This window comes from Stegodyphus dumicola, chromosome 2 (genome assembly GCF_044657685.1).
Source record: "Stegodyphus dumicola isolate Sdum_Otavi_A_Nest chromosome 2, ASM4465768v1".
NCBI lineage: Eukaryota > Metazoa > Arthropoda > Arachnida > Araneae > Eresidae > Stegodyphus > Stegodyphus dumicola.
Genome location: NC_140769.1, coordinates 74,012,681 through 74,040,027, shown reverse-complemented (window position 1 = coordinate 74,040,027; position 27,347 = coordinate 74,012,681). Strand labels below are relative to the sequence as shown.

The 27,347-nt window shown below is 31.0% G+C and overlaps 1 protein-coding gene across 1 annotated transcript; it reads left to right on the top strand.

Moving 5' to 3' along the window:
* Nucleotides 1-14,914: 14,914 nt before the first annotated feature.
* Nucleotides 14,915-16,563, top strand: LOC118200136 (cyclin-dependent kinase 5 activator 1-like). Its single transcript, XM_035372065.2, has one exon. The coding sequence runs from the start codon at nucleotides 15,182-15,184 to the stop codon at nucleotides 16,241-16,243; it is 1,062 nt and encodes a 353-aa protein (XP_035227956.1). The 5' UTR covers nucleotides 14,915-15,181; the 3' UTR covers nucleotides 16,244-16,563.
* Nucleotides 16,564-27,347: the final 10,784 nt, after the last annotated feature.

The following is a 27,347-nucleotide window of genomic DNA, read 5'->3' as shown; positions in this document are numbered from 1 at the left end:
ATAAATTTGAGCCAGTGTTTTAGGTGTAAGTTATTTAGATTTCTATTGTAGAAAGAATACTTTAGAAAATGTATAGAAATATAATTTTGAACAATAAAAATTCTAAATAGTAAAATTTAAAGTACTGAAAAAGTAGCTATTGTTTTTGACAGTAGATTATATAATATAAAAATACCTCATACTGAGCATTTTCTGAAATTACAATGCCAAATGAAATTTATATAGTGCAGTATTTAGCAATAATAACTTTTTGCAAACAAATGTAGCTATATTCGCTTAATTGTAATGACAGTAATTTTAACTGCATTTGTATAAGGCTGCACAGAAGATTTATTTATATGTGTTTTCATCCGCAGAGAACAACCGGATTCTCTGTAGAAGTGCTTTCGAAAATAATGTTTAAATATTACTCTAACTATATTTGAAAGCAATACTATAACAGTGCCCTTATAAGACTCATGATCCGAAAAGCTTTGGTTTTAATTGTCTCGTAAAAACTTTCAATTACTTCTGCAAAATTCATACCCACGTAAAAATTACTACACCGAAGTAGCATTATACAGCAAAACGTTCCTAAAATAATCAACTCCACAATTCGAGATAATGCCAGTTTCCTGTAGCCTGACAAAACTATGAATGATTTTTTAAGTCCTGTTATTTAATTATTGTCCTGAAAAATGTGCCATTATCAGAGGTGGTCATTTAAGAAAATAACCACTATATGAGGTTTCAACTTAATGTAATTTTTTTCAAATAAATAATTCAATTTTTATACTCCCAAGACTAGTACATTTAATATTACATAAATCTTATTCACAAATCTATTTCTATTTCAAAAGCAATTTATGAAAAACACATTTGAAATTTTCTTCATCAAACTAATAATAATGAAAATTAAAGTATGCATAAAAATGATTATATATGTTTTAACAAAATGGCACCAAATATTTAATGTAAAAATGTGGTTCTAGTCTCATACTTGTAAAGAAAAATAGACCAAAAAGAAAAAACAATGTAAGCTACTATGATCATCTAAATTTTCACATAATTTTAGTAGTGGAAAAAAAAAAAGATTCTTTAAGCTTGTATGTCTTGTTTACCTCATTCAATAAGTAATAAACACATTAAATATTTCAATGTTTATTTCATTAATAAAACTTACCTTTTTTGCTCGCGAAATATAATTAGTACATTTTTTAAAACATAAAAAAGCATTCTTTTTTCTCGGCCACAGCACATTAGTTGAAAAATTGAATCATGCAAGATCATTTTTAAATAAGGTATGCTCAAATTTATTAGTACATAATATTCAAATGATAAAGCATCTAAATGAACAAGCTTTAAAAAAGTATTTCTAAATTATAATCAAAAAAATAAATTTTCCAAAATACAGTTTCAGTAGAATGCAAAAACTGTATTTCTGCATCTACACACTGAACCAAATTATCAAGTCTGAAATTATCACTTTTCAGTCTTTAAGCACATTGTTTTTCAGGTTAAAAGTAAAGATGGAAAATCAATTTCACGCACAGAATCTCCATTTCACAACTAGTCAGTTATCAGCAACGTTCTCGCAAACATTAGACACGATTACACGTGCATGGCTTTAGATGTATATTCATAGTCAGTGCTGGTATTTTATTATTTAATTACTAATTTCGAAACATTAAAATATAGTAAAATTTGTAAATAGTAAATCCTAGTAAATAATATATTGCATTACTACAACCACGAAGAAAATAACACCACCATCGCACAACAATAACTAGCGCGGCGCCATATTGCTTGTTTGGGAAACTTCTGAGAGTGGGGGAGGGAGGGGAATTTTTTTCCTCGCATCAGCATTAACAGGGACAAAAGTTTTGCGATTGTGAATGAACTTGTTCGCGTTAAAGAGATGTTGGTTGATACCGGTGTTTATTTGTAATAGCAGAAATGTAAGTGCTTATGTGTGTGTATTCAGAGAACCAACTCGTAGCAAAAACCACCTCCCTAAGACGACCGCCTCTGAAAGAAACCAGTATTTCTGAAAACATAAGTATACTTTGGTATTGAATATTCCCTCTGTAAGGCGACCATTCACAAAGAAAATTCTGCAAGTGTGTCTGGTCGCCTTAGAGAGATTCATTCCGTAGATGCAATCTCCCTAAGACGACCACCTCTAAAAGATAAACGTATCTCTGAGAACGTGAGTATATATTGGTATTGAGAATCACCTCTCTAAGGCGACCACTTGCAACGATGAATTTTTATTTGCGGCTGGTCGCCTTAGAGAGACCTCGTTGTGTGTGGTGTATATGATTACTGTTATTGTTTCCGCAAAAAAATTAAATCAAATAAATAAGCATATTTAGTAAAAACCCTCTCTAAAACGACCACCTGCGTTTCCAGGTTACTCTGATCGTCTTAAAGAGATCATATTTTCATTCTGTTAATTTTATTCTTTTCAAGAGGTCTATTAACGTCAGATAAAAAAATAGCATAAACCCATATAAACCAACAAAAGATTTATTATTATATTGATACCAGTAAGAAAACCAGTAAAAGTCAATATAAACCTATACAAACCAGTACAAAGTTCTGCCATTGATGTTGGTTGTATGGGTGTCAATTGATACCAGTAAGAAAAACCCACAGAGTTCAATAGAAACCAGTAAAAGTCAGTAGAGACCGTCAAAAATTCTATAGGTACCAGTAGAAAGTTTTACTGGTTTGTATGGGTCATTTTGAAACCAGTAAGAAAAACCCACAGAGACCAACAGAAACCAGTAAAAGTCAATAGAAACCCATAAAATCTTATGGGTACCCATAAAAAGTTTTACTGGTTTCTATGGGGCATTTTTAGCAGGGTATGTATGGCAACCTCTAACACTCTGTCGGACACTCTGATAATATGGTGTTTTTAAATAGTTTTTGATTTTGCTCTTGAATTGAGTTTTATACGGCGAAAGTGAGAAGAACATAAAATTTAAAAAAAAAATAAACTCAGCACATAAATAGTTAATGATAAAAAGACAAAAAAAAATGTATTATACATTTTACTAAGAAAACTGAATATTAGTATAATGAACTGAGAAAAAATAAAAAATACACGATAACACTTAACACTACATGGAAATACTGCTATGGGATGCTGCTATGGGCTATTTGCTGCTTTGGGTGCTTTAAAAAATTTGTAATTTTGTTATTGAACCGTATATAACGTAAGTGTGAAGAAAACGATGCTTAATAATCAGCTAAAAAGACAAAACGTTAGCAGGAGCGAGTGAAAGAGCAGACTGGCAAACTCAGCGAACTCAGCGAGAGAGTTAGAAGCCTAAACAAACTGATTTAGGAAACAGAACAGACTTTTTCTGTCTTTTTTTCTAATAAATTTTTTTTCAGTTTATGATCTCTCTCTCTTCCTCAATGCATTGAAAATCATGAATCGTGAGAATTTTTAAACATATTCAGATTGTTTCAGCAATTCTGTTACAAACATTCAGGGGAGACAGAGTTCACCTGGACTATGGAAAATCGCATAGCAATCTATGGTCAGAAACGCTTGCCTTGCGAGATACTGACGACGCGAAACACACAAAAAAAAGGATGGAAGCGAACAGGTTCAGAAAACATCCTTATTATCCAAACATCCAGTGTAGCCGAAACTAAGAAATGAAAACAAACATCAAAGGAAGAATTAAATTTTACGACATCGAAATTACGATCCCGGATCGTGATGCAAGCCTCACATCTCCTGCGAATGGAAGATCTGATTGATTTGGAAAATACCATGCGTGTCCCGGACTTCCCCAGCGGCTATCACTATGCGTACAACTAGTTGCTGAGCACTGTTAACGGGGTGTCGTACACCAGTGTCTTAACTTACTTCAGAGAAAGTATATATAAATACACGTAGTTACGTATATATAAACGTAAGTATATTTAAGAAATAGACATATTCTAGTTCGCCTTACTTTCAAAGTCGTTTTCGATTTGAAAGGCGGATTTTGCAGTAGAAGAATAATTTAAGTATTAACTTTCACGTATAAATGGCAATATTGGCATAAAATAGAATACTATGAAAACTCATTATTGGTATAAAAATCTCACTATAAAAATAGAATAAAAATAGAACACTTTGAAAAAGTAGAATAAAAAAATTATGTGACTTTTATTTATTAGTATTTGTAGTGTTATTGATAATGGAACTCCATCGCATTTTTACATTACTGTGTTTAAATTCACCAGTAGCGCAAGGAAATTTTCAAATTTTTCTAATATTACGGTGCAACACCATCGCTCTGTGAAACTGTAAGATAATGATTTATTGATTTTATGTGATTTAAAAATGCAACCAATTTAGGGCACAGCCTATATTTTTATAGTTAGTTTGCCCGTGTAAGAAGATATGATCTCCAGAAAAAAGTATTTGAAAGGAAAAAGACGTAGTTCCATCCTCCAGCCAATACATTACGATCAAAACGTATAAAAACAATATCTTATATATTAAAATATATTACATTATTACATGTAAATAAAGTAAAGTTAAACATGTGTGCAAATATTATGTATATTTCAAAATTTATTGAAGACATATATTGAATTCCGAAATTAACTCTTTCGCATCGAGAGAAGGCAAAATCTCAATTCCCCAAACATCGAAAACGCCCGTATCTAAGAATTTCTCAAAAGTTTTTTTTGAGGTTTGCCAGTCTGCTCTTTGGAATGCTCTTTGGAAACAATCTGAATATGTTTAAAAATTCTCACGATTCATGATTTTCAATGCATTGAGGAAGAGAGAGAGATCATAAACTGAAAAAAAATTTATTAGAAAAAAAGACAGAAAAAGTCTGTTCTGTTTCCTAAATCAGTTTGTTTAGGCTTCTAACTCTCTCGCTGAGTTCGCTGAGTTTGCCAGTCTGCTAATTTGGAATGTTTTACCTTCCCCCATGACGAGTTGAATACTACAGAGCTAACAATAGCCTTACTTAAGTAAAGCGAGAACTTCTTTCTTCGACGCTTTGACACTGTGTGAAGTTCCCCCTTGGGACGGGATTGCAACTTCGGGCATCAAAAGCTAAACACTGACAGTAAACAAAGGAAAGGAAGGAACAAAGGAAACAAGGAACTACTATTAGTAGCTTCAAAAGATTGTTTGACATGTGATTTAACGACACCTGAAAGCAATGAGTAATGCAGTAACGTGATAGGGGAAAGCACTGGGTAGGAAATTATTCGGGCGTCCAGCCGATGTCTGAATGTTTGGGCGTTTAGAGCGACTTCGCTGTGAAAGAGTTAAAATACCTTATAATGCAATAAAATACATAAGCAAAGTACATGTAGTAAGATACATGCCCCTTCGATGTTGGATAAAATGAATAAATGAGGAATTGTTCATTTTGCCTTTAACTGACCAATGTGTCAGTGTACTTGCAAATATTGATATAAACTTTCTTAAATATGTATTTTCTATATGAAGTTTTAGATTAAATGAAACTTAGTTAAAAAATTATGAACTCTATAAACAAATGCAGTTAATGCAATTAAATATTTCTTTACTCACTAGGCTTTCACTTAGATTGGGTGAAATTAATTTTCATATAAGCAGAATAAACTAATGGCATGGGTGAATTTTATGAATCTCAGTTTTGTGTCTAACCCGTTACATAAATATATACTAAGCCTTTTGCTTCTCCCTTGTTTTATATGCATATTCATTTATCTTTGTAAAACTACTCCATATCCTTATCATCAGCTTAACAAAAGCATCATTTTCAATTTTCCTCCGAAATGAGATTTCTTGATGAAATTTGACAGCGCATTTTCCCGCTGCCAGCATTAATAATTTCTCTTTCTCTTCTTACCCAAAAGAAATCAACAAAATAGTTCACTTTCCTCCAACACACTTCTTCGCACCCCAGGCAGTTTAATTTTCCCGAAAGCAGACTCTACTGCATCGGATCTCATTTATATTTATAGACTTTCTATCTTACCGCTGTGCCAGACATTGAATCAAGCACCTTGGACTCTGTAGAATATTTATCTTTTGATTCCAGTTTTATGTAACAAAGCCTAATGTGAACATTCCGTATAATTACCTAGAGAGCCATTTTCACATGATGGAGCGCGAAACGTTTCCTCATTAAGATGCTGCTGCCTTATTATCATTATGTATTACTAGAAGAAAATCTTCTGCGCTATTTGTATATTAACTTGACAAAACATAAAAAAGGGACAGTAAAAAAATCAATTTTTATGTCTCGAGTTTATGTTTATTGTTAAATGAAACAAGGACATTAATTTTTCCAACTGATGCTTAACGGCATCAAGTGTTATTCATACTGAATATATATAATATGATATCAGACTTCTAAGCAAGAAGTCCATCTTTGGCCACTCTTTAACAAGTACAGGACATATTATTTCCAAATATGTAAATGCAATGATACTCATCATTTTCGGCGAGACAAGCTCAGTTAGAGGTGAGAAAAATGCTAAATTTTCTGGAATCCATATCTTAAAATATTTTTGAAATTTTCGAATATTTCGAATCTCAAATCTCTCGAGATCTCTTTAAAAGTATAATGAGAAGAAAGAAGGTAAAAAATGCATACTTAAAAATTTTATTAAAAACGAAAATTTAAAATCTATACTTAAAAAAATAAGATACAAGATTTAAAAAATATACCTGTAACTTACTAAGCAACAAAAATATTTTTGAAAATATTTTATAAGTACTGCTCAAACAGTATCCGTGCGTAATGCAAAAGCAGCTTTCTTGACATTACGTAAATGTAAACATGTGTAAGATACGAGGGCAGTTTCTAATTAATTAAGATTACAATTTGCCTCTTCACCCCAAACAAATTTTACTAAATGTTTTGATAAGTTGTAATTTTCTATAAAAATTACATTATCTAAAAAAGGACTAAGCATGTTTCTTCGCTTTGAGAATAGAGAAATTTTAATAGACTCGTCCTTTCTTGTATTTGAAAATGTTTTGCCATTCAGCACTAGAAATTCAAGGTAATTAATTTAAAATTTTCTCTAATTGATATTTAGCGAGATTAATCTTTATATTTACTCAGTAGTGTAGAACGTAAGTTCAGTTTATATTACAAATGTTCATCAAAAATTTTTGAAGCATTTATCAAATCATTTAAATATGTATTAAATCTTTTAGCCCAGTTAAAAAGACTTCAGCTAATCTTCGAAGGAAAAAAGTAGCATTTTTAACCCGCTCAAATAGAATAAAATCAATTCAGCGCAAAACGTCCGTTCTGCACGTATCACAAGGATCTATGCCTATCTTCCAAATATCCACAACAAAGATCGAGCGACAGAAATAACGAAGAACTTTCTAAAGAGTCTAAAATATTCGAAACTGAAGGTAAAAAGAAGAGTAATGACTGAGGTTTTAAGTACGTTTTCTATAATCCCACACTACCTATATGTATTATCTTTCTCCTTGATATGCTTTACGGTCCAGTCGCGGTGCTAACTGAAATTATTCCCGCGTTTAAAGGTTGGCTTATTTGTGTTTTTAATTTTTCGCTCAAGGGATGTGAGTTTCTGTAAGGCTTAGAACTGACGGGTATCTCCTCTAAAAATATTCTTCGGGAAATAATATTACGACATGATAAATCTGAACCAAGTTAGTAAAATATAAGTTTGCTTATTTAATAACTCAAGGACTTCAGTTTTTATTTGTTGAATTTAGATTATCCAAATGAAATTTACCGCCAAATAGTTCGTAATTATTCTCAAATGATTTCTTTTCATAAGTTATACGTTATATAAGTTATATATAATCTATGTTTTCAAAGGTTACATATTTAATTCTTTTATTGATACGGATAGATTTCTCAATAAAATTTGCAGCTTTTGTAAAATAATGGTTATCTTTAATATATATATATATATATGTGTGTGTTAAATATGTTTATTGAACTAGACAATAACTAAAGCCTTGGCTAAAGAGTGATTAGACGCTTGTAGCAAAAGGATTGTAGAAAACAGTACAGTAGCTCTAGTATAAACAGGAATAAGCAATTCTGATTTCGGTGGAATTACTTGCTTATACAAACATAATCTGTTCGTTAGACATCACCTCTGTTGCATCAATAGTTTGCTTAGGATCCGCATGGTTTATCCAAGGAAACAAAACGCTTCCATTCTGAATAGATTTAATTTCATAGGCAAAAGAAATATCATTCTTAATAAAAAATCACTTCTAAAAATTAATTTATATTTAGATTTATAACTGTTTTGGGGAATATAAAGATCAGTGTATAGTGTCTCATCTTCTTTGGCAACATAAACTGACGAGTTCTATAAAGACTGTAGAGGAATTTTCCTAAGGTCTTAGGATACAAATTCAGAAGAAGGGTGTAAATGACTCTTTATTTAATCAAAAGGAATTACTCAGACGGCTCCACTTGGTCTTCCTTAAGCCAACGCTTCTGGTTTAGCTTACACAATATTGAACTTAAGATATAATGTAATTAAACCAGCCTAACGGCTCACGGGATAATTGAACCACGTAGGAAGTCTCTGACTCGTAGAAGCTGGCTCTGACTCGTAGAAACTCGTCAATTCTGTGGCATTGCTCAACGCGACAAAATCAAATCCTTATTAAGTAACAGCATGGCCTTCAAGCAGGCATAACACGGTCTAAAAACAGCTTCTGAAACCCTCGCTTAAATACAGGGGTTGGACAAAAATATGGAAACACCTTTAAAAAAACATGTTTCTTTGCTTAATATGGTGTAGGAAACCCGTTGGCATCCAAAACAGCTTTCAGTCTTCTCGGAATGAATAAATACAGTTCCTGTATGTTTGTCAAGGGATTATTATACCATTCTTCCTGCAAAACGGTGGCAAGTTCAGATAACGATTTGGCGGTGGATAACGAGAACGCACTTTCCGTTCCAATGTAGACCACAAAGGTTCGATAATATTCAGGTCTGGTGACTGTGGCGGCCAGGGGAGATAGGACAACTCATCCTCGTGCTCAGAAAACCAGTCCTGGACAATGTGAGTTGCGTGAACAGGGCTTTGTCGTCTTAGAAGACACCATCACCATCGGGGAACAAAGTTTGTACCATGGGATGAACTTGATCGGCCAAAATGTTCACACAAGTCTTGGCAGTCATGTGCCCTGACACAGTTATCATGGGGCTAGCAGAGAACCACGATATGGCTGCTGAAATCATAACAGAACCCCCACCATGTTTCACTCTTGACAACAAGCAGTCTGTATTATAGGCTTGAGATGATGTTCTCCAGACGTAAACTCGGCCAGAAGTGGAAAACAATGTGAAAGAAGACTCGTCAGACCATATTACTCGCTTCCACTGCTCTATAGTTCAGGCTTTATGACTTAAACACCACCTTTTCCTGTTACGGGCATTCGCATCACTGATGAGTGGCTTCTCAATTGCAGTACGGCCAGCAATTCCCTGTTTATGAAGCTCCCTTCTAATTGTTTTGGTGCTCACAGGATTCGGTAACACAACATTTATTTCAGTAGTAACTTTTGCAGCTGTGGTCTTCTTATTTTTCGTCACAATTGCCCTTAATGATCGTCTGTCACGATCACTCAGTACACACTTTCGTCCTCGCTGTGATTTAGCAGATGATGTTTTTCCGCTTTTCAAATATGCGGAATAAATCTTCGATACAGTACCTCTTGAAACACTAAACACCTCGGCTACCTTGCTTACGGAAGCACCTACCATACGTGCTCCAACAATTTGCCCACGCTCGAAGTCTGTTAACTCTGACATAATGCAATGACAACCTCACATAACAGTACTCCGACAACAACTGAACTGTTTAGCACATTTACGAAGTTGTATAGATGGCGTCAGTAGTCAAAAACGCTAGCGCCACCTACATATTTCATTAAAATCAATCTTTCTTTTCAAACATGCATTTCACAAGGTGTTTCCATATTTTTGTCCATCCACTGCAGCTTTTCTGTCTCCCTCAGTATAGAAAACGGGCGCTAACTTATTAACATTCTGACAAGAAAGCGTGGGTGAAAAGGAGAGTGAAATGGAAAGTTGCTTTAACTAAAAATTAACTATTAGTCAAAATAAATAAATAACTTCTCACAAGTATCAGTATGCCTTTGTCCAAACTGCGCAGTTAAATTACTATTCTTATTTATTAACATTCTTTTATTTGTATTCCCTATTAACTCATGTGTAGACATCTCTTTTAATGTTACAACCTCATTATCTTTTGAATGATGCTTTTAGAAGCATGAGTATCACGTAGAGTTATAAGAAAAAGATGGCCTACTTCTATAACTACAATGGGTAACCTAAAATTTCCCGATAAAGACGGATTCAATGTGAACGTAGTTCTGTAGAAGAGGGGGAATTCAAACATGGTTGAGCGTCCTACATTTTCTGCCCATTCTTTAATTTAAATGATATTTGCACATTGAATTTGTTCGACTATTGCAGGATATCCTCTTTGCTATTATAACAGCAATTCTGACTTATATGGCTAGCCTGCGTGGTAGGTAGCAAATGTTTCATGAAGTCCGAGAATTCTGTTGAACACATTTTTGTTTCTAGGACTTTGGTTGAGTGAGAAAATGCTTAGAATTTAATGATTGAGCTGACGAATACTGCTTTTGTAAAATCATCAAATTATTCAGTCCTTTAAATTCCCGTGATATTTCCGAGATCTTTTATCGCCATCTATAAGTATATTTTTGACAAAAAGGTCTAGTAATCAGTCGTAATTTCATTATTTGGCCTCAATATAGTTCCAGCTATATTAAATGGCGCTAATTACTATTCTAGTACAGAGCAATGCTCCTCTTGAATTGCCATATGCTCTGAATGGAAGTTTGGGTTTAGCGTCATTATGAAGTGAATAATGTCCGGCTGTAGTCCAGCCAAACACTGGTGTTTTGGAAGTCTTTCTAGAGTATTATTATCAATCGGGAAATACTTGTGAATAATCCTAGTAATCTAGTAAAAAGGAGCATGCAAATTCTGCTGATCTTGGTACTTCCGTCGTGAATTGAAGCAGTAAATTCGTTTCAGTTGTTGGAATGTCAAATCTGTCTGAAATCCTTAAGATTTAAATCTTTCAACTGTTATTGCAATTTAATAAATTTCGCCACATGGCCTGATATTTTTTTTAGCTGTAAACAGAATCTTTTGATCATTCCACACAGTATATGAAGCAATCTCTCATATCCTATCAAAAAATCTTTAACAAACGTATTCCTGTGTTTACTTTTAAAAGGGGAAATAATACCTACATAATCTGCAAAATACGGCAATTATTATTCGGCATTTTACTAATTGTTTCTTGCAAAAATTCTTTCTCCATTGTAAATTCTAACATATAGTAATTTAAAGAATGCTTTTCATAAACAGTTATATCATATATAAATATTTAAATATACATGCTTGCAATTCTATAACACATAAACTTTCACATTTAATTATACAACTAGAAACACAAGTAAGTTCATATAAATAAAAATATATGGCAAGAGATAATAACAACTTTTATAATTGGTGCTCCAATTTAAATTTTATCTGGAGCCCAACAGAGGCTTAATACGACACTGCTAGTAGTTTCAATTCATTTCCTTCTATCCTTGTAAGGTTTTGTGTTAATTAACCAGTTATAACCTTTACTTTCTTCTTTATATTTCCTCTCCTGAATGGAAATAACTTGATGAGTACTTAAGCGGGGAATTTAAATGTTTTAGGGTTAAAACTATTGGTAGCTTTGCATTGCAAGAGAAATACTGTCGCTACCTGTGCCTAAGATATTCCGGCTACAGCCGTAGTGTTAGCGGACGTTTAAATATTCGCTTTTAAACTACTTAGCTTACGAATAATGTCAAACAAACATTCAAATGAAATTAAAATGGTATATACTATTGGCACACACCTAAGTAAGCTTTGGCTCGTCTGTAAGTATTCTTGAAGCAAATGTGGCCTACCAAAACTAAAGCAGATAATCAACCTAATAAATCAGTTGAAGCAGCACAGAGGCATAACAGAGTAACGGTCAGCATAGGCTGTCAGAAGCTCTCTCTCTCTCTCTCTCTCAAACGAATTAGCTTTTCTGTCTTTCTCCCTTTTTTCGTTTTCCTGCCAAAACACTAATTTGTAGTTCACGCGTACTCAAATGTGGTAGAAACAGATATTATTTAAAAAGAAATTTAGAATTTTTTAATCAGAGTGTGTTCTGCCTGCTCATTGGTAGCTGACATTGATAGCTGAATTTCTTCTATAGTAGTTTGTCTGCTACGTTGTTTCATTCTTGCCAATAGTGCTTGTCACCCCGGTATAAGTTTGAGCCAACTTTCCCGTTATTAATTTCTGTATAACCTTTAGGTAACTTAAGATATAATTTATTAGTTTTAATTTGAATTCATTACTTTTAAGTTACGTTATAACCGCTGGCTTGTGTGTAAGCTGAAGAAGTGTCTTCCGTTACATTATTGGAGTTCTGATGAAAGGATCTTTTTCACCTTTCTTACGTCTCTGTAACTTCTTACTGGACATGGCGATAAGTCGTTGTTTGTATTCATCAAGATGTGTGTATGCTTCCCAAGAAGGATCATCATCTCTTTTAGAATGTTTTAATTCATCCCCTAATTCCCATGAAAAACCACGCCTCTAAATATCAAAATTAATCTGAAACATTAGTTTCTTAAAACTGGATTTGTAATTTCTTATTTGTAAGACTCGAAATGAATTTTTAGGCAGTAGGATTATTCCTAGATCTTGTGACTTTTAGCTCATTTTAATTTAATTAAGATTAAATTTTCTGCTGATTACTCGTATACTGAAGAAACCATATTTTAGTTTTGAATAATTTGACTACAGTGTGTTTTCTTGGTGAACAACCATTATTAGCCAAGGAAGGTTTTCTTTCTTTTATTTTGAGATTATATTTGTTTTAAAATACGTTGAGAATAAATCTTTTCAAATTTCTTTCCAGATATACGCGAAGTTTTCTTTCATCATACTATTTTAAACTGCTCATCTTTGACAACTTAATTGGTCATTTAGACATAGGGTAATTGATTAGTCCACATAATTAAATTTCCTGTTCCTCCTTTTTGAACTTTTTTTTTAATTATTTGAATTTCAATCTTTCTTCCTTAAAATCGTATCTAATTAATTTTATTTAACTTCTGTTTAATATCTGACGCTGTACCCGTAACTTAAAGATCAGTTCTTAGCATCTTTTATAAACAGGGTGATATTTAAAATTTTTCTTTTTGTTGCAATTAACTGCTCATAGACAGATGCAGATGAAGATTTAGATTACTAAATTATTATCTGCGCCTTAAATTGGCTTTCGAATTAGTATCTTCCAATACTTTTGCAATATTCATATGAAATAAGAGACTATATTTATAAGAAGGAAACCCAGAGCAATAACTACTTCTATGTGCCGCCGAGATGGTATAGTGGTTAGGGGAGCCTATTGCGATACAGAAAGGCCCGGGTTCGAATTCCGGAGAAGGCATGGATGTTTATAAATGTGTAGTGTCTTTGCGGCATGGGAGTACCCTAAATACGTGCCCAGCCGAAAGTCCTCTGGAGAGAATTTTTGGTAGGGAAAGAGGGGTGGGAGATCCTTGGACCAGTTCCCCTGAGTGCTTTCCATCAAACTTGGGACAGAATGAGTGAAATCGCATTGTGCAAGGTGCTCAAAGCTCTAGCCAACGACAGGTGCACTCTTGCTCTCTTTGCGACGATGAATTTCGTGGTTTTGTTCTGATGTAACTGTCAGATAAGTGAGATAAGTCATAACAAAACAAAATACTTCTTCTGGGTTAGAAAATGTGCTAAACAATTTGCATTCATAAGTAATCATCATGATTGTAATCATAGCATTTTTCTTCAGATATTTTAAGCCGATTTTTAATTATTGAATTCAAAAACTAAAAGAATTTTCAACTAATTTCACAAATTTCTTTAGATGTTTGAAGCACCAAAATTTTATCTTCCAGTCATCATTATTTGGTTATAATTCATGCATTTTAATAATATCTTTGAAAGCAATGGCTTATGGCCATGGTTTGACGAATAAGTTTGCTAATTATTAAAAATAGTTAAATTTAGACTAAGCTTTACTCTCGAACGTTTTCTTAAAAAATCAGTGTTCCCGAAATTACTGAGTGTAATTTATAAGACGGAGAAGAATTACCATTTATTGCTATTTTATATTTAAAAGATGTAGGAGAAATTTATATTTAAAAAATATAAAAGAACAACAACGAATTGATAATGAGTTAAAAATTGCTGATTTAAAAATGCAAATATTTCTCATGTTTTTTATCTTTTCGTGACTTATACTACCTGATCAAATTTCGAAAATATGATGTTATATAAAGTATATCTAAATCAAAGATGCATCCAAATAGTCTTATGCACGTAAACAGAAATAAATTCTGTGTAAAACGATTCGACTAAAACCACTGTTTAGTTTTATTACTCTAGATTCTATACTTAGTAAAGGGTCAACAATCCAATATAATTGTGAATTATTTTCAAATGTGTGCTGACCGATAAAGTATAATCAATATTTTTATCAGAAGTGTTTACTTCTTTTTAATTTATAAATTGTTTACATGCACAATCTAAAGTACAATGAGCAAACAGGAATAAATTTTCCCGGAAAATCCGGAACATGTTTCACAATTTTTTTCCCTTTTTTTAAGTTCGGAGATTCTAAACATCAGCTTTCGCCCTGAGGTACGGGTAACTTCAACGAATCAGATGGTACCGTGACGTCAATAGCTCCTCCCCCTTGCGGCTGCCATTCACTACCACCAGAATTGTCATGGTAACGGCCTCATGCAAATCTTCTTCGATCAGACTCTGCTGGACTAAAGGCAGCGAGCAGACATGTTTCGTGTGAGGTCCGATAGAATCAGATGATGCTACTTTAATGGTTTTTAGGTTGTTTCTTCCATGTGCGGTTACACATATATTTATATATATATGTAAAGGAAATCTAATTTTGGCAAAAATTACCAAAAATGATGATGCACATATTTGTTTGTTGTAATCCAAAGTTTGACCTCGAAGGTCAATGGCTTTTTATGGTAAGTGATTTCGGTTTTCTGTTGACTGAATCATTATTTCCTTCTCCTTCATTTGTTGGTAGATTGCTTTAAAAGAACAAAGTTTTCAAGATGGGGACTGTGCTCAGCATATCCCCACGGGATAGGAAACCCGCCTATGGGGAGTACACTCTCAATGGGTTCAATTATGAGCAACTTAGTAATGCCAAAAATAAAGAGAAGAACGGAAATGTCGTCGCGAATCTCAATCATACCCATAATTCGAACTTCAAAAAACATTCTTTATTCATCAATGCCTTGAGTTGGAAAACGTTCACTACGTCCAGCAGAAGAAAGGTTGACAAAAACAAAAACACTTCGCGACAACCACTTGATAACCTTAACAACGTAGTTGACAACAAGAAGAACATTCAAAAGTCGGTATCCTGTTATAATCTGAAAACCTCCACAGTCACATCTCTGGATGTAGTGGTCAGGAATACGTCTGCGGGGGATCGACACAAGATGCCCCCTTCTTTACCGCCCTCTAAACCTTCGGTGCTAGCAGCCCACAATTTGGTAAGACCTCTAATGAACCACATTTCTGGTAACCACAATTCTCACCATCAGCATCAGCATGGTCTCCATTTTCCCAATGGTGCTTCTCTCAACGTTGCTGGCAAAAGCAATCCAGTGATAAGTCCGAGCCAGCAGCACAGAAAGACTGTTATTCAGGCTTCGACCTCAGAACTGCTGCGATGTCTAGGCGAGTTTCTCTGCAAGAGGTGTTGGAAACTCAGAGAAATACAACCAGCAGATGCAGTTCTCTGGCTCAGATCAGTGGATCGTAGTCTTCTCTTACAAGGTTGGCAGGACATTGCTTTCATCAACCCGGCCAATGTCGTTTTCCTTTATCTTTTAATCAGAGAACTGGTAAACGAAGATATTGATTCTGAACGTGAACTACAGTCTGTTGTTCTCACCTGCTTATATCTCAGTTATTCCTATATGGGGAATGAAATCTCTTATCCTTTGAAACCATTCCTTGTGGATGATTCCAAAGAAAAATTCTGGGACAGGTGCTTGTTAATTATCAACCTTCTCAGTGGGAAGATGTTGAGGATTAACAGTGAACCAAGTTTTTTCACTGAAGTTTTTACCGAATTGAAAGGATGCTGTGCTTCAAACACATGAAATGTGCAGAAATGCAGAAAAACATTTTTAAATATTGAAAGAGTACTGGTTATGTTTCTAGATAGGGTTTCAAGATTTTAAAAGTAAGTTTGCATTTAGAATTTAGGTTAAAACTGAAACTTGATATAAGCATTGTTATGTTGTTGGAATTGTTGCATGGAATGATAAGATCTTTTTAAAATGAGCTCTAATTAATTAAATATATTATAATGCCCATATATTATACAATATATACTCATTTATTAATCTTTGTTCTTAATACTCAGTATATCAAAAGTTACATTACCTTAAAATATTAAAAACTTATTATTTAAACATTATTTTATTAGATGAATTCAAATTTTAAAAATACCCAAAAGTGATTAATTATGATCCCAGAACCTAAGGAAGATTACAAATTGTTTTATTATATTTTACAAGCTTTTATTTTCTTTAACTATATTTTACACTTTAAAAATGTGTACGTGTTATTTTCGAATATTTTTGTTTTATAAAGTTTTTAATATTTATGTTGCTGAATTTAAAATGAAAATATAGGATAAGCGTTGTGCATAAGTAGAATTTACTTGACTAATGTTATACATGTTATACATGGTACACATGCATACTTTATTTCAAAAGTAAGATATGTTAATAAGCAAGGTTGCAGAGTACATTATCAAACTTCTATATCCTTTCCAAGCTTTTAAGCAGTGTTTATAATGAATTATCTATTTAATATGTTAAATTAATACAGCTTTGAAGTGTGGAAACGTGTATATCTTAGCTATAATTAAGTAATGTAAAATATGCATAACGGTACGTAACTCATATATTAAATTTCAAACTATTAAAAAATAAACTTATTATAAAATCATTACGGACTAGAAATGTTTAATATAGGAATTTTAATTATTTTATTTTTAAATAGGTGTGTATTTTTAATATACCCACATAAATTTAACTGCTTTTTTAATTTACACGCAAGAATAAATACAATTTCTTTCTTTTAACTTGGAAATTTCATTTAAATCCTGTAATTATAATGATTCAAGTGTTTAAAGCCAATCGTTTGATAAAATACACATACATAATTAATTCAAATCCCGTACTATTTATTGAATTAAAACATATTGCAAGAGCCCTATCATACTAGAATTGATGAGGTAATATTTTCAAAGTGTTTAAAGACTATCTGCTTAGTTTTTTTTCCAGCAATATATTGTTAGTTGGCTTTGATATTCCTAAAATTTCTTTTGTTACAATTCGATTAGTTAAAAGCCTGCAGTACTTCTAAAAATGGTTAGATATAAACAAGCATTAGAAATTTTCTTCATATAATTCTTTAAGAAGATCCCAAAAGTTTATTTATGAGAAAGAAGATGAAAGATTTCAGTGACTTATGAATGGAATTGCGATTGATAAAACTTATAATGAAGCATAAACGCGAATTATATGTAAATTTAGTAGTTTTTGGAACTGTCGCATTATAATTAATTATTTAAAAAACTGAATTAAGAATTTAATAACATAATTAACTGTCATTATTATTTTTAGTATCAAAATGTTAGTAAACAGTAAACACATTTGTTTTCATTTTAAGTATGTATTACAGAAACGTAATTTAAAATGTTTCATTCTATTAAATCCTATAAATACATTCACTTTTTGAAAGGTATGCTATTTTAGAGAAGATTTAAACCAATGCTGAAATGAAATGAATGAAATCCTTCCTTGAAAACAGGTTTTCTATAGCACACACACAGAGAGAGAAGCTGTTTAAATAGTATAAAACTAAACGATAAGATATTAAAGATATTTGAGCATATACGCCATTTTTAAATTACAAAAATAAAATTTAGGAAATGTACTTTTTTCATATTACGATGTCATGATCCTTTGATAAATAAGCTACATATTTTATTTTCAATGCATATTATTTTTGATAGTTTTCAAAATAAGTTGAGTTTTTCATTTCCCATATAGGATATTGAATTTTACTTTTAACGTTTTGCATTTTTATAAAATTTTAAAAGATTGAGAGCCTCGAATTTTAGCAATTTGTTTGGTTATACATATGTTTCAAAATTTACTAATAAAAACTTACATATTCATAAAATTATTTCTATTGTTCTTTAAAAGCAGTTTTAAATATGTTTTTTAAAATAATTCAATAAATTTCGGGCTCCAAATCTTTTTCTCGACATAAAAGAAATCGATAACTGAATAATCAACATTTTCCAATTCCATTCATTGATTAAAGGTTACTTCAAAATTTATTTACAACTACATCTGTGAAAATATTTGAATAATTAATGATGATTTATTCCTTCCTTCCTCCTTTTTTATGAATAATGCATATTATTATTCATACACATAAACACGCACAGTAAATAATGCGCACATTCCTAATTCACTTACGCTATAAGTGAAAAAGAGAAAGGTTGTTTGATTTGAAAGAAATCTAGTGTGATTAGTACGAAAATATAAAATTTGTCCTTGAGATTTGAAATTGTAATAATAAAAGCCAGCAAAAGTACTCTTGCCAATGATTAGGGTTAAAAAAGCTTATATAGTTAGTATTTTGATGAAAGAAGATGGAGAAAGTTTTATTATTTATTACTTAACGTTACAAGTTTTCATCACTTAAGCACTCTTTCTCTCATTCATATTTCCATCATTCCCAACAAATGTAACAGACACTGATGTAATTTGTTTGTGATATCACATGCATTTTGTATATGGGTATTGTAAATCTTTTTAAATGAAAACTTTGTTCCACTTACGAGCAAAGCATTGTGATATCACTTACGTGATATATATGGGCATTATATATGTTTACTTCTACGAAATGGATTATTGTATATTCTGATTTGAAACATTTTTTGAGAATGAAATGTGCAACTATTTTGCAAAGATATGATTGTTATTACGCAAAAACGACACTTGTTTTCTAAGGGAGGTGAGTCATCATAAACTTGAAACAAATATGTATCCAAATGCCAAATGAAAACTTTCAGAGATAAATGCTCATCGTCTATAATACTTAGTAGAGTACTTTGTATTCTATGGTCTGAACATTATAGAATGTTATTTTTATAGATGAAATCCTGTGCGCTAACTAATGCACTTTTCAGATGCTTTATCTAAACAGTATTAGGATAATGCGTGCATGAGTATGTGATAACTGTAAACAAGCTCAATATAATAGTTTATTATTATTATAGATCTGTTTCTGAATGTCTAGTTATTTATAATCATTTAGCGATGTCCGTTTATTTGGACATTCACGCTTAGTCCAGTTGCTTGACTAAGATATGAATTTTTGCACGTGTGTTGCCATCTTCTATTCATGTACTAGCTCTCAGGAGAAAATTACAGTTAGCTCTCGATTAACCGTGGGTGAATTAATCGGATTGCGAATTATCCGAGCTTTGTCTAGAAAAAGCTTAATTTTGTTAAGTGTGGAACGATGAAAAAAGGAACTATCATAAACCGTTAAAATAAAGCAAAATTCCTAATGGAAATGCAGAGAGAAGAAGAAAATGGATTGAAATAACAACATTGCCTGCATATGATATTATAGTATTTAAGAATTGCTTTTATGCATTTTGTAACTGTAGGATGAACTGTGATTTCAAGTTAACCGTGGACGCCGTTCCCAGTATTATCTCGGTTAATCGGGAGTCTATTGTATTTTATTGACTAAAATTGCACCTTTTTAGTAAATTACCTTTGTATTTCCACTGAAGTGTTTAATTTGATAACATGTAGCCTCTTCACACATTTTTAAGAAACAGTTATGGCTAATCACCTGTTATTTATGTTTCATTGTAATAATGCTGTCAAAACTTAATCGTGAGTGAATACATTTAACGGAAAGAAAATCCAAATGTTATGTTTTTCATATAATCACTTGATTTAAATATTTGTATTTATGTCTGATTTTTCTATGTTCATAATTTGAAATTTATGTCCGTACTTCAAATATTTTATTCTTTATTTTTAAATTATATCTAAATCATCTAAATTATTTTACTTATTATGATAGCTTGAGGATAATCTCACGTTTATTACCGTTTATTTGCTGTAAGCATATATCGAAAACCTTTGGATATCTACATTCATTTTTAAACAGCATATACATTATAAATTTCCATTAGCTAGTTTCTTAGTTATTGCTTTCATTGGAGGCAGGTTAAAATTGTGTTATCGAAAGATAATTTTTAATTAAATATGTGTTTCTTATCACATAATATGAAGATTCAAATTGATTTTTGAGACTGTGTAAGAAAAACAGGTTTAAACCATCATACGCGACTTTTATATTTTATTCATGGTATCAAACTAGTATTTTAAAAGTATATATTAAATGAATAATAATAAATATCAATAGTCCTGAGTAAACATTTTAGATCAAATTAAATATCAGTTTATTGCAAAATTTAAGTTTGAAAACCTTTTTAATTAACTTTTACACCGCGAACTTACTGTAAGATTAAAAGTAGCATTTAAATTAAGTAATACATAACATGTGTTAAATAACAAAATTATTCAAATTTTTCTGTAGAACATGGTTTAAATTTATTGCAGAAGATTTTCGAGAATAATTTTAAGATGCATTTTACAAGCTTCGATAATGATTTCAAAGTACTAAACTATTCTTATTATAAAGGAATTCTTGAAACAAATTTAAAAATCGGAGAATAAAGCATATATAAATTACAATTATTTAATTTATTAGCCATTTGTGTATATTTTTGGCAACACTGCGTGATGGCGTCAATAGTGATATTTTTTCTATGAGTTATTGGTTGAGAAACGAATGGTAATTTTCTGAGCGTAAAAATACTGGATATTAGATAGATTAATGTAAAAGTGAAATGTTTGTTAGGGTATTATAATAGCTGAATTTTTCAAGTTAAAATATTTTGCCTTTTAGACAGTATTCAAAACTTTTAGCAGCTTCCCGAAAGGTATGTTGTTCTTGCTAGTATTATGTTTCACAGCCGTTTTTGACAGCCAGGAGTGAGGAGCTGTGTTAGATTATTATATTAATATCTAGGTGCTCATAATAAGAAACTGAGTTTTTGAACGATTGGATATTGACTGGTAATCGTTGCATAGTAAAGGGCGTTTTTCCAGCAAGAGGATTTAAATATTCAATAAATTTATTCGCTACGATTAATGTAGATGCCATTTTGCAACTACATACCAATCTCCTATGGAAATGTGAGCAAGGAAATGAAATAGCTAGCTCGCTTTAAAAGTGAAACTTGTGCAATTCTTTTCTACGTAATACGAAACTGCAGGTCCGCATCTTACAACTTCTTAGACCGCCATCTAATGAGAGTTTGCGACGGTCTAAGAAATTAAGAGTTTAGCATAGGAACATTACTCTACAAAATTCAGTAGTTTTCGATTCACACCAGTTGTTTTTTAATTTAATCCTAATTCAGAACTTTTCAAAGAGTAAATACTTTAGTTATACTGTCTTTCCGTCTTTCCATTTCTGCCTAGGTCGTTCAATGTAACTAGCATCTGAACTATAAGAGATTTATCGGATGTTATTTATACTTAGATCGATCCTGATCTAAGGATCTGGGAAATTACCTAAATATTCTAACAATCAGGGAAATTTGCTGAGTGACTTTCAGTTACCCTACATTTGGTTAGACCAGTGAGAATTCTCTCCTGATTTAATGCCCCACTAGCAACTTAGCGGAAAGACTGCTAAATGCTAGAAGTTCGATTCGTGTTCAAATCCCAATGAGCGAGCTGGCTGCTTGGGAACTTTTGTGGTTTTCACTTATGTAACATAAATACAGGTCAGTTTCCCTTAAAAAGTCCTCCAAGAAGGCATCCGTTCCGAAAGCAGATAACCCTCGTGAGTTTTGCAAGAATCAAATGAACCGAAACAAAACATCCTGCTTATTGGTTATTTTTAGTAATTCTAAAAATTACGAAAAACTCTGAAATCCACAATGTATGGAAGGGCTTCTAGCTTTGTATTCCATATATTATTATCCTTACTGTTATTATAAATTACGAATAAATTTTGGTTATATTTGACTCTTTTTCCTGGAATTTCGGTTTCAATGAGTGAGTTGTAAGGAATTAAAATAGTCCAAGACAGTGAAATATTTGTCGAGAGTAGATTAAGTTTAGGATATAAGTTATTTAATTTGCTTCATAGCTATTTAAAAATTAAAGTAAAGTTTATTTTAAATAATCAGAGTTTTAATTTTGTTTATCTTCATAAACTAATAAATGCATTTTTGCGATCTTCAGAAAATTAATTTTTTAAGTAATTATGTTTAGTAGCATTTTAGATGACATATGAGTTAAATCGTTGGAAATCTTCTGTAATATTTTAAAAATTATCTTGGACTCTCTGCATATATTTTAAGCGAGTAGCTCATTGCACGTTTTGGAACATTAATTCAAATTACAACAAATTTGCCTATTATACTTCTTTGCTACGAAGTAAGTTTTAGTAACATTGATTTCATGTAACGTGTAATTATGCATGAAGTACTTTCTGAATACTAAATTGTACTGTGAGACATTCTGTAGCAAGAACATTGTACTGCGTGAACTTGCCGCGAAGTTAATCATGCGCAACGGACATTGCCCACCGCCTTTTAGCTAGTTCTACCGCATTATTCTTCGCAGTATTATACTTATTTTAGCAGTGAGTTATTTAGCACTTAGTAAGAGTGTAAATAATTTAAGCAAAGGTAAAATCTTGTGTATGCTTCGTATATTTATAAGATTTTAGAAGTAAACTGGAAGACTGTTCAATTCAAGGCCGAACGTTAGGAATTTTTCCAAATTTGCAGGATCTGAAACGAGATTATCATGAAGAATTCTAAACCTATTTTATTTTTATATTTTAAAAACGAAGCGAGAAGAGAGCATCACTATTTACAAATCTCATAAATATTGCAAGAATTGAGAGCATTCCAGTACACAAGAGTTAGGAACATGCAAAATAAGATATGCTTTGCATTTCCATATTTATATTAAATGTTTTAAATGTTTATGATTATATTTTCTGTGGCACTGACTATTCTTACATTTAGATTACGTTAATGAAATAAATTTACATTAAAACATCGTTATAGTCTTTTCACAAATAGTTCCAAGAAATTTTCGTGCGGAGATTTTAATGAAGAACTTTGCAGTTTCCCGGAAACAAAATTGGTACTCAGTTTATGCATCTTTAAATAATTTGAAAGTTGCTTGGAGAAGGATCAGAAAAGGTGGTGATAGAAAAAAATAGAAATCTCTTAACTAGAATAAATTATGCATTTTAAAGGTGCGACTATATTATGCATAATTTACTGTATGAATTATTTTATAATTCTCTTCCGCATATTTCACAATTAAATGGCTTTAGTTTTAGAGCTAGACTGACAAACAAACGAGATTTTGTGAAGCATTTTCATTTGTTAATTAAATGTTTTTAATTGCTATACTGATTACTTTAATTTCTTACTTATTTTGTATACAGTTTTTCTTACTGTCTTAAAAATGTATATCATAATATATCATATAATTTCATTAAAACTAATAAATCTTTGAAGATCAAATTAAAATGCAGATCTTATGCTTAATTCTTCGTAAATTTAGAAAATTGGAAATGTTTGGAAATTGAAGATGTTATAAATTAATGGCAAGTAAACATTGACTATAATTTATAATATTCATAACAAAAATAACTTAAATTTATGTGAACTAAATTTAATTTAATTTATTAAATACTGTTGAAACTAATGAAATTCTTAAATCCTTAATGACAGTACATACTATAAATAAATTAATTTTTTTAATTCGCAGGCTGTGGTTTAAAATTAGTCGCTCGGTTAAAATTCCAGAACTTCAACAAATGTTAGCATTTCAGCGATTTTAATTGCCGACGTTAATATTTTTTAATATTTTACTTTATTCCAAACATATGTTTTACTGCATGTTTTGTTTCAGCTTTAAAATGAAATTTTTATCAATGCTATTAATATATAATTCTATGATGATTTCATTTTATTGAGTTTTGCACAATTGTACCATACGGTCTGTATTTAATGTTGTACAAATTATTTAATATGTACAGTAAATGCTTCGTTTTTTTTGTAAACTTTGTTTGTAAACTTTTAGAGAAAGTCATCAAAGTATGTATCAGTATTTTTGGTGCTATTAGTGTTGAACTCTCTTTTTGAATGTGATTTTGTATCAATTTTAGCGTTTTAGTGAACGAACTGAGAATAATTTAATTGGAATATATATATTTGCAAGACTTTTCACATGAGTGATAGAAATTTGATATTTTTCCCATTTTTTTAAGAATTTAAATATCTAAGAATATCTTTATAAAAAGATAAAATGAATAACATGGCTTTCAGTTTTATTAGGAATTAAAAACTATTCACTTGATAAGCTTTTTAATTCTTAATATAAGTACCATTTTTATTTTAGTAAAAGTAAGCAAGATAAACAATCTTTTTTGAACATAATCCATTATTTTAATTTATAACATTCGATTTCCTTTTTATCAGTTCAAATTCTCTCTCTCTCTCTCTTTTTTTTTTTTTTTGAAAATTAGTCTTTATGTCTTTTTTTTTATTTTAATTTTCCCTTTCCGTTGTGGGTAAATAATGGCATACGTGTTTAAAAAAGGGGAAGAAAGAAAACTTTTATCATAATGTATATATTTTAATAGTGATTAAGCACTACCGTGAGATTCGCTGGAACAAACCTACCAAAAATATAGTATGGAATATTTTTTGCTCAACGACTCCAGAAAATAATGTAAAAATCAAAATACTATAATGAATGCTCGATACTTTTAAAACTAGCTATGGCACGTAAAACTAGACTTAAATTCCTTTAAATTTCCATTTATGGAATTTCCAACTGAACATCAAAAATCTTATTTTATTGAAAATACATGTTGTTCTTAGTTAAAACTTTCAACTGCATTGAATACGAGATCCATCAGAAAGAAATACATTAAATTATAATTTTTCCAGAAGTACTAGTGTACTTAATTCGATGTTCAACAATACTAAGTATTTTGCGGTAAAAGTTTGAGTTACATCTCAAATAAATTTCTTTCTTTTAATTTTTTTACGGTATTACGTAGATCCTCAACACTTGTTGCAATGAAGTGATAGATTAAACAGAAATATTAAACATTTTCTTCCATAAAATATTACTCCACCATGTAAAATGATGTTTTGTTAATTTACGATTGCTAATATAAATCTAGAAAGTTTCGCAAAAGCAGTTTTTTTATCTGTTTGACGTAGAATATTTTAAATCTTCTGTTGGTCTTTAACATAAAAAAATCTGTCTTATCAAGATAATTATCGAAAACAGTGCATTTTCATAAAATTAATAATTTTTACTGTTAATTTCTCATTTTTTTAAATGAGTGTTGTATATGTAACCATTGCTCTCATAATGATCTAATAGGGAAGTTATGATCCAATAACTAGCTCTTATAACTGAAGTGAAGATTTTATTTTAATTTATAACATTCGATTTCCTTTTTATCAGTTCAAATTCTCTCTCTCTCTCTCTTTTTTTTTTTTTTTTTTTTTTTGAAAATTAGTCTTTATGTCTTTTTTTTTATTTTAATTTTCCCTTTCCGTTGTGGGTAAATAATGGCATACGTGTTTAAAAAAGGGGAAGAAAGAAAACTTTTATCATAATGTATATATTTTAATAGTGATTAAGCACTACCGTGAGATTCGCTGGAACAAACCTACCAAAAATATAGTATGGAATATTTTTTGCTCAACGACTCCAGAAAATAATGTAAAAATCAAAATACTATAATGAATGCTCGATACTTTTAAAACTAGCTATGGCACGTAAAACTAGACTTAAATTCCTTTAAATTTCCATTTATGGAATTTCCAACTGAACATCAAAAATCTTATTTTATTGAAAATACATGTTGTTCTTAGTTAAAACTTTCAACTGCATTGAATACGAGATCCATCAGAAAGAAATACATTAAATTATAATTTTTCCAGAAGTACTAGTGTACTTAATTCGATGTTCAACAATACTAAGTATTTTGCGGTAAAAGTTTGAGTTACATCTCAAATAAATTTCTTTCTTTTAATTTTTTTACGGTATTACGTAGATCCTCAACACTTGTTGCAATGAAGTGATAGATTAAACAGAAATATTAAACATTTTCTTCCATAAAATATTACTCCACCATGTAAAATGATGTTTTGTTAATTTACGATTGCTAATATAAATCTAGAAAGTTTCGCAAAAGCAGTTTTTTTATCTGTTTGACGTAGAATATTTTAAATCTTCTGTTGGTCTTTAACATAAAAAAATCTGTCTTATCAAGATAATTATCGAAAACAGTGCATTTTCATAAAATTAATAATTTTTACTGTTAATTTCTCATTTTTTTAAATGAGTGTTGTATATGTAACCATTGCTCTCATAATGATCTAATAGGGAAGTTATGATCCAATAACTAGCTCTTATAACTGAAGTGAAGATTTTAAAATGTTCCAATAGTATGTTGTATTTATAGAACCGTGATAAGTAATAATTATAACATAAAGTATCAGAATCTTGGATGTTGTAGATAATTTGAAGCTGGAAATCCGCGTACAGTTAGTTAACTTAGAGTTAATAATAGTATTAATTATATTCTCAATACTATCGGGGTATATAATACCCATTGTGTCTTAGAGAAAAACCTTGCAGTAAACATTTTGCAATTTATTTGATAGCTTAAGTGTTTAAAGAGCAAATCTAATAGCCAAATGCTCCAAGTAATCCTAACTTAGCCTTCAACTAGAGATGCAAGACTGTTACTTTATTATTAATGATACAGATCAAACTGAAAAAAATCCTTTTAATGACAAATTTATTGCGGAAACAAACAGATTTATTACTGAATTGCATTAATATGATGATTAGCATTAATAACTGATATTATGTAGGTAACTAGCGAACATAAATTTACCCTAGGAAATTAGCAATTCAAATTACGTTCGTTCTTGAAGGTTCTTCCTGTTTTTCCAGATGTATGTTTACAAAAACTCAATGTAAAGAACCCGAAACGTCTTTAATTATATATATGATAAAA